The sequence below is a fragment of the Pongo pygmaeus genome, chromosome 10 (assembly GCF_028885625.2).
Source record: "Pongo pygmaeus isolate AG05252 chromosome 10, NHGRI_mPonPyg2-v2.0_pri, whole genome shotgun sequence".
Lineage (NCBI taxonomy): Eukaryota > Metazoa > Chordata > Mammalia > Primates > Hominidae > Pongo > Pongo pygmaeus.
The window spans coordinates 101379483-101398563 of NC_072383.2; the positions used below are offsets into that span (position 1 = coordinate 101379483).

The following is a 19081-nucleotide window of genomic DNA, read 5'->3' on the forward strand; positions in this document are numbered from 1 at the left end:
GTTTTTCTCCAGGCCCTAAGGATAATATGTAGACTTTTGACCCTGTAAGCACCTTGGGGAAAGGTCCATTTCTATATTTTGGTCTGGACTTGAAGAATATGAAGCCCATGGAGCCATTTGCCTAAAGGCCCAAAACTACAGAACTAGCACCTCCATTTGGATTTTGTGGTCCTGCCTAGGCTGGCAAGTTGAGATTTGAGCACTGAAGTAGGAATCCAGGAAGAAAAGAGAATTCCTTCAATCCGTGGATTTCCACTTCACCATGCTGCTTCTAGGAATGAGATATCCATGAACAGTTCTTACCCCCATTTGCCTTTATTGTTTATCTTTCATTTACCTTGCCTAGGTGGTTTAAAGATTTTCCACTTGTGAAAATAAAAGCTAATGTAATACTGTATACCCAGTTGATATTATCAATTATGTCAATTATGTCATATATCAATTATGTCAGAGGAAATATGTAAGTATATAAATGAAATGATTAAAGAAATACACCAAACTCTAACAAATGTTACTTCCAGGTAGTGGGAAAAATAAGTAACAGTAACAGTTGTATTCTTGAAAACTATTTATGCTTTTCAAGTTTTCTAATGTGAGAATGGGTTTCTTTTAGAATAAGAAATAAAGAAAATAGTATTAAACATCCATCTCAAATCATTTTAGTGAAGTAGCAGGAGATTCACACATTGGTATACAGGAACACACACACAGATAACGCACTATACAGATCTTCCATGTGGGAAGGTGTCTAACCCTTTCCAGCTCCTGGTTCATTATCAGCCTGCAAGGGGCCCCAACCAACCAGGTTGCAAGGAGTTTTGCTTTCTCAGTTACCAGCAGTCAGAGAGCTCTGTGGCCTGACGCCCAGCCTCTTGGGGATCTGGCCTTGCATTCCTTGGGCTACCAGACGACCACAGGGCCTCTGTAGCCGTCCATGTGGAGTACATTCTGAATCAAATCACAGTTGGTGATGACTGATCACCCTGTCTCAATTTAGACTAATAGCAGCAATTTCAGTAGCACTGCATGTAATTTATTTATAATCACCCTGTCTCAATTAAACTAATAGCAGCAATTTTAGTTGCACTGCATGTAACCAAGTATGTTTTGACAGGAAAATATATTGTTGGTGAAGGAGTGGTGAGGGGGAGGGGAGGGGATAGGAGAAGACAGAAGAAAGTCAAGAGAGTTCTACAGGATGCAAGTCATGACATCAACTGAAGTCTGCATGTATTGAGAGGCATAATTTGTGTGTGTGTGTGTGGGTTTAGGGGAGAGGGTAACTACATATATGGAAAAGTCTTGAGTATTCTTGTAGACTGAGATATTTATTCCATCATTTCCTAATATCATAGCTAAGGTTAAACCTCAGAAGTGCTCTCTTTAGGCTAGTGAGAACACAGGTTTTAAAGTCAGAAAAGCTGTGTTGGAATACTAATTCATTTATTCACTAGGAGCATGGCTTGGGAGTGGCCAGTTTATCTCTCAGAGCCTTAGTTTCCTCACCAGTCAAATGAGACTGTCAATCCTACCTGCTTCACAGTGTTGTATAGTTTAAGTCAGGTAATGTCGGCAGCACATTAAGCAAAATTCTGAGCACATCGTAGTCGCTCAAAGCATGATGCATTTGTGCAAAATGGCAGGAAATCCAAAGACAGAGAAATCTGGCTCAGAATATAAAAAAGATATACTCTGGAATGGGTCAGTGATCCCCACTGGCCACAAGGGGCTTTTAAACCAACATCTACAGAATTCTTACCTTGCTGTGTATATTTCAGCTAGGCCAATAACAAGAGGCTTTTTGCACTTTTCATAATGTTTCATGACAACTGGGGGAAGGATGGAACACAGAAGACAAAAGGTTCAAACTGGCATTTATTAAGTAGCTGCCATTCCCATCCTATAGATATCAGTCAAGGAGGACTTGCAAACAGTAGACTAGGGGAGCACCGACCATGCCTAATCCCTTTGCTCACCCTACAATTGGCCAAGAAGCCTATTCTGGAAAAATGTATGTACCTAGTTGCCCAAGCCCATAAGCCAGGAGTTATTGTTTTACTTCCCCCTTCTCTCTTCCTTCACATCCAGCAATCAATTTCTGCCCATACTACCATTGAAACATCTGAGTCTGTCCTTCCTACTTCATTCTCACCGCTGCACCTGCATTCGACCACCACCATTTCTTGCCTGACTATTGTAGCTGCTGTGTAAGTGGCCTCTCACTCCCTCCACTTCAGCCCAAATTATATTTATAAAGCACAAGTCTGGTGAGGCCACTTGCCTCCTCAAAAGCCCTTCAATGGCTTCTCGTTGCTATTAGACTATTGTCCAAAATATTTAGCACAGTCCACAAGGCTTTACATGATCCAGCTCTGTCTATGTGTCCAGCCCTGTGCTGACTCACTCTGGCCTTCCTATGATGCTCCAGAGTGCACTGGTCTTGCTTTAATTCCTTAAACACACCATGCTCTTTCCCACATCAAGGCCTTCACACGTGTTCTACCCTCTGAGTGGGACCCTCTTCCCCACTCGTTTAGACCAATAAGTCACTATCTGTTCTTTCTGTCTTCCTGGATTTTTCCAAAGTTTACTGGTTTCTCTCAGTGTGCTGTATGTTTCTCTTTTCAGATGGTCTCACATATGTTAATAATGATTAAACTCAGGAAACTCTTTTACATATCACTGGATTTTCAGGGCATAGCACACTCAGCATATCCCCAAGTAGAAGCTGTTCAAAAATTATGCAAAACAGGCCGGGTGTGGTGGCTCATGCCTGTAATCCCAGCACTTTGGGAGTCCAAGGTGGGCAGATCACCTGAGGTCAGGAGTTCGAGACCGGCCTGGCCCACATAGTGAAATCCTGTCTCTACTAAAAATACAGAATTAGTCAGGTGTGGTGGCACATGCCTGTAATCCCAGCTACTCAGGAGGCTGAGGCAGGAGAATTGCTTGAACCTGGGAGGCAGAGGTTGCGGTGAGCTGAGATCGTGCCATTGCACTCCAGCCTGGGTGACAAGAGCAAAACTCTGTCTCAAAAAAAAAAAAAATATATATATATATATGCAAAACCTAGGGCAAAAAAATTACTGTGTGCCTTTTAAATGTCATATGAGATCATTGTCTCACAAGCTCACTCTGCTCTAAGGGGATATATATTTACTACTTATAAAGTTACAACCACTTCAAAGTAGATGCTGGCTTTTTAGAAGACCAATAAGTTGCAAAATATTCATTTGATTATCAAATTGTAAGTTGTTTCTGTCTAGTAGAAAGGATAAGACACATGATTATGGCTTTATTGTCTTATGGAACATTAATCACTTGTGCATCCATCTTTGTGACCTTATTCTGGCTTTCTATTTTCCGATGACCACATGTACTTTGGTCTCTTGTATCTTTTCTGCACTATCTTTGTCATCTTGCTGGTTCCCTCAATAGTGAGTTAAATGGATCTTTGACAGGTGTTCACTATATACCTGCATGACAGTTATGTTTTTAACTTTTCACAAATTATGCTTGGATAGAGCAATTTAGTAAGAATGCAACAAGTCTTTGATGACTCAACTAGCTGACTGACTCTTAGAATGAACTCTGACAGGGCTTCAGGTGGAGAAAATTAGGTGGGCAAAAGGAAAAGAAAAGGAGAAAAGTATTGAAAAATACAGCCTTGTTCTTGGGCTATTTGCTGAAGAAGAAATTTCCTACAGGAGAGCAGGAAAACTTGATGCCCACACCTTGAAAGATTAAAAACAGTTTCAGGCCTGGTGTGGTGGCTCATGCCCATAATCCCAGCATTTTGGGAGGCTGAGGCGAGCGGATCACCTGAGATCAGGCATTTGAGACCAGCTTGGCCAACATGACGAAACCCCATCTCTATTAAAAATACAAAAATTAGCTGGGTATAGTGGCACACACCTGTAATCCCAGCTATGTGGGAGGCTGAGGCAGGAGAATCACTTGAACCCAGGAGGTGGAGGTTGCAGCGAGCTGAGATTGCACCATTGTACTCCAGCCTGGGCAGCAAGAGTGAAACTCCATTAAAAAAAAAAATGTAGTTTCAAAGACTTGGGTCAAGAAGTAGAAATATCCACAGAAGGACAGTTGTGTTGGCTGATATTTTCTTCACTAAGAAGCCCCCTCTATTGCAGATCTGTAGCCTAGACTCCAGTGCAGCTGCCAGGTAAACTGGAATAGGTAGCTCTGGAGTTGGGGTCTATGTGGCAGAGGTTGCTGGTGCTCCCCAAGATCTGTCCTCTCTCCTTTGTTCAGAGAACGTTGCTAAACTATTTTCCCCCATCTCCTTTGCAGTTAGTAGTGGGCATGTGACTGAGCTCTACTCAATGGAATTTGATTGAAGGGATGTGAGTCATCTCCAGACATGGCCCATGAAAACTTCCCAGAAGCAATTCTCACTCTCTCTTCTCCCATCCACTGGCAGAATGAGTGGGCTCCAAGGAGTTGAAGGAGGGTACAGCCATTGGTGGAAGGAGCCTTGGTTCTGAAAGACCATGTGGAGCAGTTTCCTTACTGACCCACATTGGAAGTGAACTTTTATTGGGTTGGCCACAGAGATCTGGGGGTTGTCTGCTGAGCAGTTAGCCTGCTCTGGTTGCTAGAGGGCTAGACTCAGATCTTCCTCTTTCTAGAAGTCCTCCCTAATCATTCCAGTCCACAGTGACCTTAGAAATGATAGCACATGCTATCTGACTCATGAAACCTGGCATTTATGCACTTTTTTGAGTTATTATTTAACTAATTATTATCCAAACTGTATTCCATGGAAAACTACTGCTCACGATAATGTTGTTACGTATTTCATTAAAAAGAGTTCCATGGGTAAGTAAGTTTTAGGAAACATTACATTGACTGGGTTTCATTTTTGCAGGATTTTCCAAAGTTTCTAATGAGATCATGGAATTTGCATACTTAAAGTAGGGTTATAGAATACAGAGTTTCTCTCTTTGATCATGGGATATTTTTCATAAACTACAGTTTGGGAAACATGCATATGGCACTTTCACTTGCATATATATATCTTGTGCCTCCCATGAGGTTGTAAGTCATGAAGAAGTAAACTTATTGTGATCTGTTACTCTGTACCCAAAGTATAAAACACAATGTGATTGTTGCCATCTCTGAGGTAGTAACAGTGTGAAAACCTTAAGTCTGGGAAGAGACAAGAGGAAGGCTTTAGGGAGGCAACATATATGATTTAGACCTTAGATGAATAGAGGTTTTCAAGTGGGGAAATAACAGGTGGGTTGGCAAGAAAAAACATGTCAGGTAAAGGGAACAACATGGACAGAAAGGGGTGTAAATTTTGGAAATGGAAATTAAATAGAACCAGTTGGATTCTGCCTGCCAAGTTTGCAGTTACTATTCCAGCTCCCTCCTGCACTTCTTTGAGAAAATCAACACCCCTTCTCTCTCTACTGTACAACCACAGGCCCCTGGAGGGCAGGGATCATGTCATCTGTCACTTCAACCCCTTTTCTTTTATATGGCCTGAGACATAGTTCACATACAGGTGATGCTACACGGCCCTATCCCTCTGAGATTTCTCATCTGAAAATGAGATATACAGCCCTCGTAGGGTGGTGATAATATTCAAATTAAAAACGGAATGCCAAGCATTTAGCATTGTGCCTGGCACACAGCCCATGCTCAAGAAGCATTAGCTCCTAATATCATTAGTTAAATAAAAGCTTTTGGAAAAAAGCAAGGTGGGAAAGGGGAAAGGAAGGAGACTGGGAAAGAAGGGGAAAGGAGGCAAGATGGTCACCAGGAAATCTAGCTTTCCTATTTCATTTTCCCACTTAGCTAAAACTGAAAGGCAGAGGCCGTTTTCTTTCTGTCTTGGAAACAATCCTTCCTTTACTTCATTTTTCAAAGTGACTGCTTTGGAGGACCTGATGAGAGATATTGGGTCACACATCCATGCATACTGCCAAGGGCCGGGTTCAGGGACGAAGAGATCACACAGGATGCAACGGGACAGAGAGAACAGAAGGTCCTTTCGAGAAGAACACCCGCTGCCTGCACCACTCCTTGTGCTGGTGTCTGTTTGCAGTCACACACTGAGGCCAGGCCTGTGGGCCCCGGGGTCTCTGGGAAAGCACGCTGGAGGGTTTGTTTTGTCCTTGGCCCACGTCCCTGGGATCTGATGAGAAACCAAAGGAACAGAGAGAGCCTGGCGCCTCGTCTTCAGGGAACTGTGTACCTGATATGTTGTATTTTTACAATAAAATTCATAACATTGAGAGGGCAGGGAGTCAAAGATGTGGCTTTTAAAGACCAATGCATTCCAGAGAGTTTTAAAGCCAGTGCCAGCTGCTTTGGAGGGGACTTGAGGATACAGGGAGAAAAATGTCCATCTCTTTGCATTGGCGTCTTCCACTGTCCCAAATGAAAAGGGAGTGAGACGAATGGGAAGAATGCCGGCTTGGGGCAGGAAGACAGGAGTTTGGTAAGAGGAGAATAACGCCCTGCTGGGCAGACCCCTTGGATGGGGTCAGAGGTGAACAGACAGCTTTTCTGAGAAAAAGTATCTTTGGAGATGCTTTGCTGACAGAGTTGATGGCTAAGAGGCCCCAGACAGAGACCTGTTGAACGGGTACACAGAGCAGAATCCCACCTGGAGCAACCTTGGCACCCCAGGGCTCCTGGGAGTAGGCTACATGGTATATAGGAGGATGGAATGGGGGTCAAAAGTCCCCACATTTACCTTTACTTTTCGGGGAGAGAGAGTATTTAAGTAATATACACTAGGAGCTTTAAATTTAATTCCTATCCTTAGTTTAAATATAACTTAGTTTAATTTCACAACTGATATTCAAGGAAGCCATTGGAACTTCACATGAAAATGCATAGGTGAGACTCAAACTTCCTACACGTTTGCAATTGGGTGCTGGTTAGTAAGTTGTGGCAGTTAATACACACAAACACACACACACACACATATTTGTGTGCACATATATATACACCATATATATACACACATATATATACAGGTATATATATACATATATACCTGTATATATATACACATGTATACATGTATATATATATACACATATATACATGTATATATATACACATATACGTATATATATATATATACATAGAGAGAGAGAGAGAGAGAGAAAGGAGGAAGGATGGAGGCACACCCAAATATTAATATTGATTTATTGATTATTTTAGAATAGTGTGATAATAGGTGATTTTTTTTTTCTGTTTTGAAGTCTGGGAGATTGGAGGAAATTCACCTCTGTTTCTGTTGATATATGCTTTCTCATTATTTAAAAAATGCAGAACTGTCCAGAGAGAAAAATAGAAATAACTGAAATTATGGTGGCTTTTCATTTTCCTCCTCATGCCCCTCTGTGTTTTCAAGCCCACTATAATTGGTTTTACAATTTGAATTAGAAGAAGCATCAATCATTCATATTTCAAAAGGCCAGCTTGCCCCTGAAATAGCTTGCCTTTGGCCTCTGTAAAAGAGCCTGGATTTCTGCCACTAGCTAGGCCTTTGTCTTCAGGCACCGTGAGCTCTCAGGATTCACAGTTTAGCACGGGGCCTTAGAAAAGTCATCAGGCTCCTCGGGCCTCACTAGTTCTGTAAGATGGAAGCATCTGCTTTGCCTCCTGAAAAGTGCCTTTGTGAACATTCTTTGCTGATTATAAAGACCCACATAAATGTGAGGAGAAAACAGACTCCCGTGGAAATGTAGATGCTTCCTCTGGGTTCTGCTAAACCTTCACCGATGTAAATGGCTGCAAGTCATTTAAAGATGAAGGAGTCATTTGCCTGGCAGAGAATAAAGGGCAGGCAACAGGACGGTGGCCCTTCCCACCGATGGAGGCTGTGAGACCTGGCCCTGAGCCACCGCAGTCTGGGCTGTTCCTCTCCAGACCCTCTGCCCCAGAGTACAGGGAACGATGAAATATCCCCCACTCCGGTCCTCTACTAAAAAACCATTAAAGGACCTGCCGCCATGGCTGCAAGACACAGGCCCAGCCCGTGTTCCTCTTTCTGGTCCATTAGACCTTTTACAATCTCATCCCAACCCACTGCCCCAGCCACATGTCTCATTCTCATGCTTAATGCACCAACCAGTCATTCCCACAATATTGTGGATGCTTCCAAGACTCCCGGTATTCTCATACACTGTTCTTTCAGCCATAAGCCCTCTCCGTTCCTTATCTGACCAGCATCTCCTGCTCAGTTTTTAAAATCCAGTTTCAACGTCGCCACTCCCCGCTGCCCCCTGCAGTTGGCAGAGTTGTTAGTACAGGTTGCTGTTTACCAAGCACTTGATTTAAACCTCCATAGATGTACACAGGTAGAAACAATGATGATTTGCATCTGTGTGTGTGTTTGTGCATACACAGACCTAGTATATAGAGACAATAGTTTCTGGACAGTGATTTATATTTGCTCCTACAAAAATAGTGACCATGATAATGATGATGACAATAATTTCTTGCTAATTTTTCCCAGCCCTCGTGTAAATAGGAACACAATAAGTGTTTGTTGAACAAGTGAACAAGCACATTGCTCCAAGTAGAGGAGGTAGGAGGAAGGGAGGGGAGTGGAGGAGAGGCACTGAAAGAATCTCATCCTACGGGCCATGGACTCACAGGGTGGTCAGCATCCAGTTCCGCTCCATAGCTGAGAATCTGATTGGCAAATCTATCCAGCTCTTGAATGGTTCTTGGGAACCAGGGCACTGAAACACAGAGAAGGCAAAGTCCTGAGTACAGATTGGCAGGACATGACCAAAGGCCTTGCTGAGATCAGAAGTGGGGATCCCAGTCAATGGTGATGGCAAGTGGGCTGGCTTCCAGATAACCCCCAAACTACTATCATTCAAAAGTTAAACTCCATTTTCCTTAGAAACCAGTTTTAAAACCCATTCCCAAATACATTCTCTTTCCTGGAGATGTTCTCTGAATTATCTCAAAACTCATCTCCCTCCCACCCATCATGGTAGTTTTCTTTGATGGTTTTCTTTAGCAGCAGAATTTTTTTCCCTTCTGTCACCCAGGCTGGAGTACAGTTGCACGTGATCTTGGCTCACTGCAACCTCTGTCTCCTGGGTTCAAGTGACTCTCCTGCCTCAGCCTCCCGAGTAGCTGAGATTACAGGTGCGCGCCATCATGCCTGGCTAATTTTTGTAGTTTTGGTAGAGGCAGAGTTTTACCATGTTGACCAGGCTGGTCTCAAACTTTTGACCTCAGGTGACCCAACCCCCCCTTGGCCTCCCAAAGTGCTGGGATTACAGGCATGAGCCACTGCGTCCGGCCATTAGCAGCAGAATATTACATATAGGCCCAAAATATAAATTATATAAAACCAGACTGTTCTACTGTAAATGAGTTCATGAGACCCCATCTTCCCATTATGTGTTTCCCTCCGAAAGGCCCCAGGCACTGCAGCAAAATCTTTCGATCGCAAAGCCAGTTAGAAAGCCGTTGTTGAAGCAGAGTGAACGGAGTCAGATAGTTGGGATCTGAAGATGCCTTGCAGCACCTAAAGGATTTCAGACTTGCTTCTGAGCCAGTGTAGTGGGGAAGGGGTTGGGCTTGAGTGGGGTGGACTACAACACCTGAGGCTTGCAGAGAGAGGGGCCCAGGGAGAAGGGCAGGTGGCAGCACCAACGTCCCTGTGGGTTACAGAAAACAAGATACATTGCAGGTGAAATTTTCCCAGGAATGAACAGAGACAAGGGCATTTTGGACTGTAAGTTTCATGAGGGCAGAAACCATGGGTACTTTGTTGTACCGGGCATAAAGAGAAAAAGAAGGAGGGAAGGAAGAGGGAAGAGAGGGAGGGAAGAAAAGGTTAGAAAGGAGGGAGAAAACAAGATAAGGAAGGAAGGAAGAAAGAAAAGGAGGGAAGAAAGGAGGGAAGTAATGGATTCACCCTGGTTATGTTAACATTTAAGTTATTGACAGCAGTAACCACCATCCAGAGTGCCTGCTTTGGTACAGTTGCTATTTCTGAGGTACCTTCAAAATAAGGAAGGCATGATAACCCCTCTTTCACGGGTAAGAAACTGAGGCTCTAAAAGCTTAAATAGCTGGTTCAAGATCACACCAGGAGTAAGAAAGTGGTAGATTCAAAAAGAATCCAGAGAGCCAAAATAGACGTGGTGGGAACCCTGAAGTGAGTGCAAGGCTTCCAGAACTTCCCCTGAAATAAGGTTGAGGGGAAGATGCTGAACTTCCAATCAGCATGCGGTCTGGCTTGGAATCCGGGTTCCATCTGCCTACTTAACCTCTCTGTGTCTCAGTTCCTCCTCTGGGAGGAGGAGGAATAAAACAACTGGGATACACAACTATAGGAAGAACAGCAAACGTGTTTTTGAAGCCTTCCTACGTGCCAGGCACTTCTGGTGGAGCATTTCTGGTGGAGTAGCTACTTGAATCTGAGGATTGCTGTGGGCAGTGATGAGAAACAAGCAAAGGGCGCCGCTCAGCGTCTGGCACATAAAACGTGACTTTCAATCTGACACCCATGATTCATGATTCTGACCTGCTTAGATGGGGCAGGAAAGAGCATGTGTGCCATCTAGTGGCCAATCTGGGGAAATTCCTTCCGTGATCTAAACAGGAGCCTCAGGAGGAGCAGCAGCTGCATTCCAGCAAAACAAGGAGAGCTGATTCCAGCAGTTCATAAAGGTCCATTTAGACCCTTGTTTCTGCAGAGCTGAGGAACCTAGGCTCTCTACCACCCATGTTAGCAATAAAACTAACACAGAATGGTGTTCTAAATATTTTACCTGTGGGGGGGGGTACTATTAATATTCCCATTTTAAAGACGAGGACACTGAGGTACAGAGAGGTTTAGTGCAAACTCAAATACACACACTGCTAAGAAACAGTGGAGTCAGAATTCAAATGCAGGTCCAGCTGACTCTCTGGCCTCTGGTCTTGATCATCAATCCATCTTGCCAATCATGGGAAGGTGGCAGAGCATACTGATAAGGAGGGCTGACTCTGAAGCCAGATTTCCTGCCCAGAAGTTTCCATGCCCCTAAAGCACAACCCTCTTTTCCAGATTGGCTCCCCATGGACAGCAAGAATAGAAGCAGATGCTGCAGCCATCACTCCAGGTAACACTTCTGTCGTACTTGCTGTGTGTTGGACACTGCCTTAAACATTTCACATATGCTACCCCCTTCAATTTCTGCAACAGTCCTTTGAGGTAGGTATTATTATTATCCCATTTTACAGATGAAGAAACTGAGGAACAATGAGGGCAAGTCTCTTGATAGACCTCCTTGGTTCCAACTGCTGAAAGTTTGGAGTCTCGGATGACTCAATACCATGCTCTGTTCATTTGGTGAGGAACATGGCTTCCCGCCTGGTCACCTACACTCCTCCCCAAGCTCTCCTTCCTCCGTGGGTCCAGCATTTGCATTGTACACTGAACCTCTGTTGTCAGTGCCAAGAATGGGGGTCGTTTCTCACCCAGGTTTGCAAGGGCTTGAGAAAGGAATCAGCACTTTAGAGTCACCCAGGGCTCAGGATCTTCTAAAAGATCTTTCTTGCTTCTCCAGGACATTGTCACCGAGGGGTTTCAATGAATGGCACCCACCTGGACAAGGGGGCCTGACCCTTACCTCTATGTTCAGGACCATGGATAACCCCATCCCCGCACTGTGGAGGTAGCCTGCCTCCACTCATTCATCATCTCTCTTTTGCCTGGGAATCGTTTGTAATTCTGGCAGTAACTGCTGCCCCCAGAAATAAGGCAGAACAAGTCCTTTCTTGCTGCACCCCCTTCTTACTTAGGGGACCTTTAGAATCACCAAAGGAGATTCCACAAATATGTACTGAGCACCTCCTGCGTACCAAGCACAAAGCATTGTGGAGTGCATACAAGGGAGTCTCCATCCTTGTGGTGCTTACATTCTGGCAGGGGCAACACGAAATAAGCAATAAATAAATGTAAATACATGACAATGTCAGGAAATTCTTGAAGAAGAAGAATAAAGAAGCATAAGGAAATGGAAAGTGATGGGGATGCTCTTTTTTAAATTATTTTTTTAAAATTCCATCTTTATTGGGGTATAATTGAACAATAAAAATGCATATATATTTATAATATAAAATTATAATTGTATAAAATTGCATAAAATTGTATAATTTATATATACATAATTATATTTGTATAGATTGCATATATTTTATTATTTATTAATTTAATTAATTTATTTATTTGAGACAGAGTCTTGCTCTGTCACCCAGGCTGGAGTGCAGTGGTGTGATCTCGGCTCACTGCAACCTACACCTCCCGGGTTCAAGCAATTTTCCTGCCTCAGCCTCCCAAGTAGCTGGGAATACAGGCACGTGCCACCACACCCGGCTAATTTTTGTACTTTTAGTAGAGACAGGATTTTGCCATGTTGGCCAGGCTGGTCTCGAACTCCTGACCTCATGATCTGCCCACCTCGGCCTCCCAAAGTTCTGGGATTACAGGTGTGAGTCACTTATACAAATTATATGTGTTATAATTTATATAACACTTATATATATTTACATTATAAAATTATAAATACAATGTAATTATTTAATACATGCATACATCATGGTTACCATGATCAAGTTAATGAACATATTCATCATCTCATGTAGTCATTTTTCCTGTGTGGGTATGGAGTGGGACAAGGACACTTCAGATCTCTCTGAGCAAATTTCAAGTACACAGTAAAGTGTGATTAACAATAGTCACCATGCCGTACATTTGACCCCCAGTACTTGCTCATCTTATGACTGAAACTTTGTACCCTTGACCATCTCCCAATTTCTCTCATCACCCTATCCCCTGGCAACCACCATTCTACTCTCTGCTTCTATAAATTCAACACATTTTGAATTGGATATAAGTGAGATCATGCAGTATTTGTCTTTCTGTGTCTGGCTTATTTCACTTGGCATAATGCCCATGTTGTCCCAAATGACAATATTTCTTTTTTCATGGCTGAATAATATTCCATTGTGTGTGTCAGGGGGGTATCACATTTTCTTCATTCATCCATCTGTTGATAGATATGTAGGTTGTTTCCCTTGGCTGTTGTGAATAATACTGCAATGAACAGGAGGTGCAGATATCTCTTTGACATACTGATTTCATTTCCTTTGAGTATATACTCAGACATGGGATTTCTGGAAAGTACGGTAGCTATATTTTAATTGTTTGAAAAACTTTCATGCTGTTTTCCATAATGGCTGTGCCAACTTACATCCCCACCAGCAGAGTACAAGGGTTCCCTCTTCTCCACATCCTTGCCAACACTTACCTCTTGTCTTTTTGATGTTAAAGACAACATGCTATTTACTATGACATCCTCTGCCTCTAGACCCCAGAGGGAAGACCCTGGTGACTTGACATTGCCTTGGCGTGGCTCAATGAAATCTGGGATACTCAGGATCTGGCCCTAGTCTAGAGTTGGTTTCCTATTTGTGTCATGAATAGTCAGTCCAGCAATGGTTAAGAGTCTTAAAACAACTAGACAGCCCAGGTTTGAATCTTACCTCTGCATTTACTGTCTATGAGCCCAGGAAAAGTTATTAAATCTCTTTGTGCCTCACTCTTCCTATCTTTGAAATGGTGAAAATGGTAGTACTAGAAAGTATTGCTTTATCAGAACAACATGATGTTAAATGAGTTAATATGTGTGATTTATGGAAAACAATACTGGCACATAGTAGACAGTATTACTGCTCAGCTGTGAGTTACATATGTGTGTATGTATATATACACATACACGTATACACACATACTATATATATATATGCATATATATACACTATATATATATATATAATTTTTTTCTACTCTATCCTTAGCTTATCATAGCAGAGGGCAGAGTGGAAAGTTTTCCAGCAAGCCTAGAAAGTCTCTACCACTTATTTCGTTGTGTAACTGGCAAGTGTCTTATCTCCTGGAGCCTTAGTTTCCTTATTCACAAAATGAATTAAAATGCTCTTTCCGTATTATTGGATGGATTAAATGCTGCAGCAATATGACACATATTAGCACAGTGGCCCATAATATGTGTTTTATCAGTGTTAACCATTAATATGACAAAGATTTTAATGATGATGATTAAAGGAGGAGGAGAAGGAAGAAGAGGAGGAGGGAGGAGGAAAGAACAGAGACTGGGATCAGGAAGCTGGTTCTCTGTCCAGCTTGGATATTAAGAGGTTTCTAATCTTGGGCTTCAGTTTCTGTAACATGTGGGTATTAGATTCATTGGCGCGGCAAACCCTTTTGAGTTTCATATTCAGAGACTTGTGGGATCCTCTGAAGGGCTGAGACTGGCCAGATGATACTTGAAAAGTCAGCTCCACTTCAATCAATGTGTCAACCTCACTTATTTTTCAGAAGTACAGTCACTACATTTGTTCAGCTCCCAAATGCACAGCCTCATTTTCCTTTCTCCTCCCACCAGAGAAATAACGTTCTTCCCCACAGACCTCAGTCAGAGTGCACCACCTTGACTCGGGGCTGTGTGGGCTGGCTGGCGCCCAGCGAACACCAGAGGGCAGCAGAACCAGCATATTTCTAGCTCTGGGTGACTTTTTTTCCTTCTCCAAAGGAAAATTCTTATTGGGCCACCTGGCTTCATTCAGCCCTCTTGGTCGGAGAAACAAGACAAAATAAAACAAAATGAAAACAAAAAATTTGAAGAACTTGAGAAAGTTGCCAAGACTCAGAGGATTCAAGTCTTTGTAAAAAGAAGACAAAGATCAAAACAGCTCACCACATCCCAGACCTCTGAGCTCTGCACCTTGTCGCAAAGGCTGTGAGGGACCCTGAGGTAGCACTGCGAGGCTGCAGGGTGCTCACCTGAGTCCAGGGGCCTTTGGTGGCTTCGGGACCCCATCATCTTCAAGAAAAGGTCCAAAACACAGCTAGGCTGGAGAAGTGGCAAAGCCTGGGGACTCATCATACACATTTTGGAGCCAGACCACCTAGCTCCAATCTCAACTTTGGAACTTTGGAACTTTGTGCAAATTACTTAATCCCTCTGTTCCCTAGTTTCCCATTTACGAAATAGCTATAATAATAGTACGTCCTTCAGAGGGTTGATGGGAGGATTAAAATGAACTCATGTATGAAGAGTTCTTAGAATGGTGTCTGGCACACAACAAGTGCTTCTAAGTATCTGGAAGTGGTATTATTATCATTATAGAAGGACAAGTGAGAAACGGTGAGAAGGTCTGGTGCTCACTTCCTCCAGGCAGCAGCCCAGCTCCACATTTGATCTATTCCCTCACATAAAGTTAATGCCCTTGGGTGCAGCCTATTTGTCTTCTAGGGTAGGATGAGGACTCAGGTCAGGCCTAACCATTAAGAGAAATTCACCATTAAGAGAAATTCACCAGCTGTCATGTTGGAGAGCAGGGACAAAGCCTGAGGAACAAGACCGGGGAGACGCACCTAGGTGCTGGGTGTTGGGGATTGGGGGTGGATCCCTGATGTGGCTCACTTCCCAGCTTGCAGAGTTGTGAAGCGGGCAGTGTGAGGACCTCAGGAGAGACCACAGAAGACCCCAGACAAACTCAGTGCCAAGCCTTGACACATGTGCTGACTCTTTACATTGTGCGAAGGGTGTGCACATCCTGGGTTTGAAGCCAGCAGGTCTGAGTTCAAGTCTCATCTTTCCCACCCACACAACATGGAAGTCTGAGCAAACTACTTAATTCCTGAGTCTCTGGCTTTGCATCTGTGAAATGGGCAAGGTGCTGAGCACTTGCCTGCCTCTTTCTTTGGGGTGGGAAGAAACTGACCCAAAACAGATGCATCTGTGGCATCAGTCCTTGCACCTGAGCCTCATAATAAACTCCAGAGTTGCTTGTCTGACTAAGATAGTGGTCCCAGAGGCCACTAGAGGCCAAGCCAGTCCACACTTGTGTCTCTAACCTCTGCACCTGGGCTCTTCTAATTTTTCCCAGGCAAAAAGGGCCTTTTTCCTCTAAAGTTACATTTTCTTGAGCGCTTATTATGCACCAGATACTGTGCTAAGTGCTTTACTTTCATCATCTCCTTTAATTCTCAAAACAGTCCCAGGTGGTAGACATTATTGCTGTTCACTGATGAGCAAATAGGCTCAAAGAGATAAAGTGATTTGCTCAAGATCACTGAGCTAGCTGAGCTGAAAGAACAATTCTGCAGCCGATGCACTTCACCAAAAAGCAATGCTGGGCTTAGAATAAAGGTGTGGTGGTGGTGAAAGGGTGCTTTTAAATTTTAGATTCCTTTTCTCCCACCTTGAGAAGGAAAGGAAGTGTGACAAACTAGGGCTCTAAAGGTGCTTGAAGAAGATCCCTAGGACAGCCTTGAGTCCGCCCCATCCTAAGCATCCCTGGATTTAGGGATAGTCACTTTTTAACCTAAGTTCTCTTCACATACCCCTTATTTTCTTTAGTGAAGGCTGCAGGTCCCTTCCCCCTACCCGGTCTCTCTCAGAAAGCTGGAAATAGAGACTGACCCCAGCGACCCAGGCCTCCGTTTTGAAAAGTTAAATCAGATTAGCTCATTAATGGCCTTGCCAAATACCTCGGCCGGTGGGCTGGCCTCTGTGAGCCCCTCAACAGTCTCTCCGGTGGGCGGCTGGGCTCCGCGGTTAATGAATGACTTGGGCAGGCTGGGGCAACAGAGAGCCTCTGTGGAGCAGAGGCACCCGGTGGGGGCAGATCATTAATAAATATTGATTTGGCTCCAAAGGAAGCAGCCCGCTGGAGAGCTGGCCCGGGACACCCACGTAGTGGTCCCATTAAGTCGGGGTCAACTGCTCAGCTAGGACGCCAAGGGGTGGCTGGCTCAGGAGCGCCACTGAGCAAAAGACCCCCCAGGCCTGGCCAGAGCCTGCTTCCTGGCCAGTGGGTCAGAGGAGGCCCATTCAATTTACAGCAGTTCAAGGTGCAGGCTGAGTCCAATCTTACCCCCTCCCTCCACCCGATGTTCACCAGCCCCAGGGGTTAGCCGGCAAGGCACTCAGGCTTGCCTCCAGCCTGTCTCAGAGAGAGCAATAAATCCTGGTTTCTTGGGTCTGAAATAGAAGGCTGTTTCCACCACCCCCTCCCAGGCTCCCGGATGTCTCCTCCTAGGCAATGGCCTCCAGCCCCCCAGAGAAGCAGTCCCTGTGTGCTGATCTCCACAGCTCCCACAAAGGAAGAAGAGATGGCATGCCAACATCCTGCAGGAGGAAGACTTTTGAGGGTTTTATTTTTCTCTTTTAAGTAGCTTCTACTTTCTTTCTGGAGAAGTAATGCTCTTCAGGAAGCTCTTGGCAAGAATGATGAGCCAAAGGCTGGCTGATGATGCCCAACTATTACCCTCTGCCTCCTGGTGACAGCAGTGGTCAGAAGTCAGAAGTGGTGATTTTAGGACAAAGCATCTGTTCTCTCTGTTCACATGGAAAAATAAGAATCCCCGAACCAGATGAATAAAAGGGATCTTGCACACGAAGTAGTGAAACTGTGCTTAATAAGCAGAGGGAGTGAGTGAACAGATATGAGTGAAATTATGAATAAATAAAATAATAACCTGTAGGGCTATTTATTCCAACCACCCACTTAAATTACAACTACCCTCCCAATATCCTTTTTAAGATACTATGTATCTCATAAACATTATCCATTGGCAGGTTGGCCCCCATATCCCCAAATATCTAATTCTGTCTTCTGAGAGCTCACCATTGCATTGAGATCTGGTTACCTGTCACTGACAACCCTAGTTATGGTCAAGCAACATTGGTTCAAACAGAAGATATCTAAAGCCTCCTCCATGTATTGGTTATGTCACTCCAGGAGCACTTATTTGGCCCTGCTCCCCTTCTTCTCATCGACTGAACCCACGCCTGGGCTCACTGCCTTGGTGTACCTCCTAAGACTGAAGCACGCCATCTTCTCTATCACTGCCGTGTGTTATGCCATGTAGCCACAACCTACTAGATTACAAAATGCATGGGTCTAGGCACCATGTCTGTCTTTTTCACTATTGCATCCTATCATGTGGCTGACACCGAGTGGGCACTCAATCAATATCGGTAGCATAAATGATCAACTGAATTAGGAGATAGTTGTGAATGAGAGAGGAAGTTGGCAATGCTGACTCTGTGCTGTTTGAGAAGGAGTAGTAAGAGAAGGAAGAAAATCCCAACAGTCAAGATTTTTAAAAAGTAAGGGCCACATAATTCATAACATGCTAAGGAAAGAGAGAATTCCTGGGGGATATTTGTGTCAAATGCTACAAAAATGTCAAAGAAGATGGAAAAAAAAGAGGCTATTGGTTTTGAGAATTGTCAGAATGGCACAAGAGAAAGGAAAATGAGAAGAAAAAAGGGAAAGAAGAAAGAAGGAAGCAAGGAGGAAAGAGGATGGTGGAAGTAGGGAAGGAAGGAGGAAGAAAGAAGGGAAGGAGAAAGAAAAGCTGCATGAAAAGCTGAACTTCTATCTCATATGCCAGTGTCATGTGCAATATAGCACAAAGTCAAGTGGATGATGTTAAGCACAAAAAATATTTGGAAATGAGAGATCATTCACAGGGTCTCTCATACAATCCCACACATGAAGTTGTCTCCATGGCTGCTAGGTAAGCCTGGCTTCAATGAGGTGGTGGCTGCCACCAACTCCTTATATATTATTATTGGCCTGGTAAGTGTCTATGTCCACGGAGCTGGTGGTGACAACTGACCTGTTATTGGCTGGGGTTATAGATCATAGAGAGCTGTCCCTATTGAAACTTAAGGATGTCTAAGATCAAGGGCCTATTCAACTCAAGCAAGTTCGATTTGATCTTTCAAGCACCCTAATGCACAGGGTACTCCACATAATCCCCTCCATGAGCCACAGGAATTGGGAGAGTGGGTCTTCACTCCATTTCACAGATGAAGGAGAAGCGGTCATCCATCTGGAAGGATGTCAGATGGAATTCAAACCTAGCTAGTAGTGCACAAAATGGAGACCCAAATCCTGGCTCTTGACTCTAAATTCATGGCCCTTAGTGCATCACGACAATACTCCCTCAATCCAGCATGATGGCAAAGTGACATTTAGTTAGTCA

At 43.8% G+C, this 19081-nt stretch overlaps 1 protein-coding gene across 6 annotated transcripts in view; it reads right to left on the reverse strand.

Annotated features, from left to right (window-relative positions):
* PAH (phenylalanine hydroxylase) overlaps positions 1-19081 on the reverse strand; it is a 115133-nt gene that overhangs the window by 31148 nt on the left and 64904 nt on the right. For all 6 annotated transcript variants that reach the window (XM_054445692.2, XM_054445691.2, XM_054445693.2 and 3 more), the window contains one exon: positions 8641-8729. In XM_054445692.2, coding sequence (XP_054301667.1) covers positions 8641-8729 — 89 coding nt within the window. The remainder of the gene's footprint in view (positions 1-8640; positions 8730-19081) is intronic.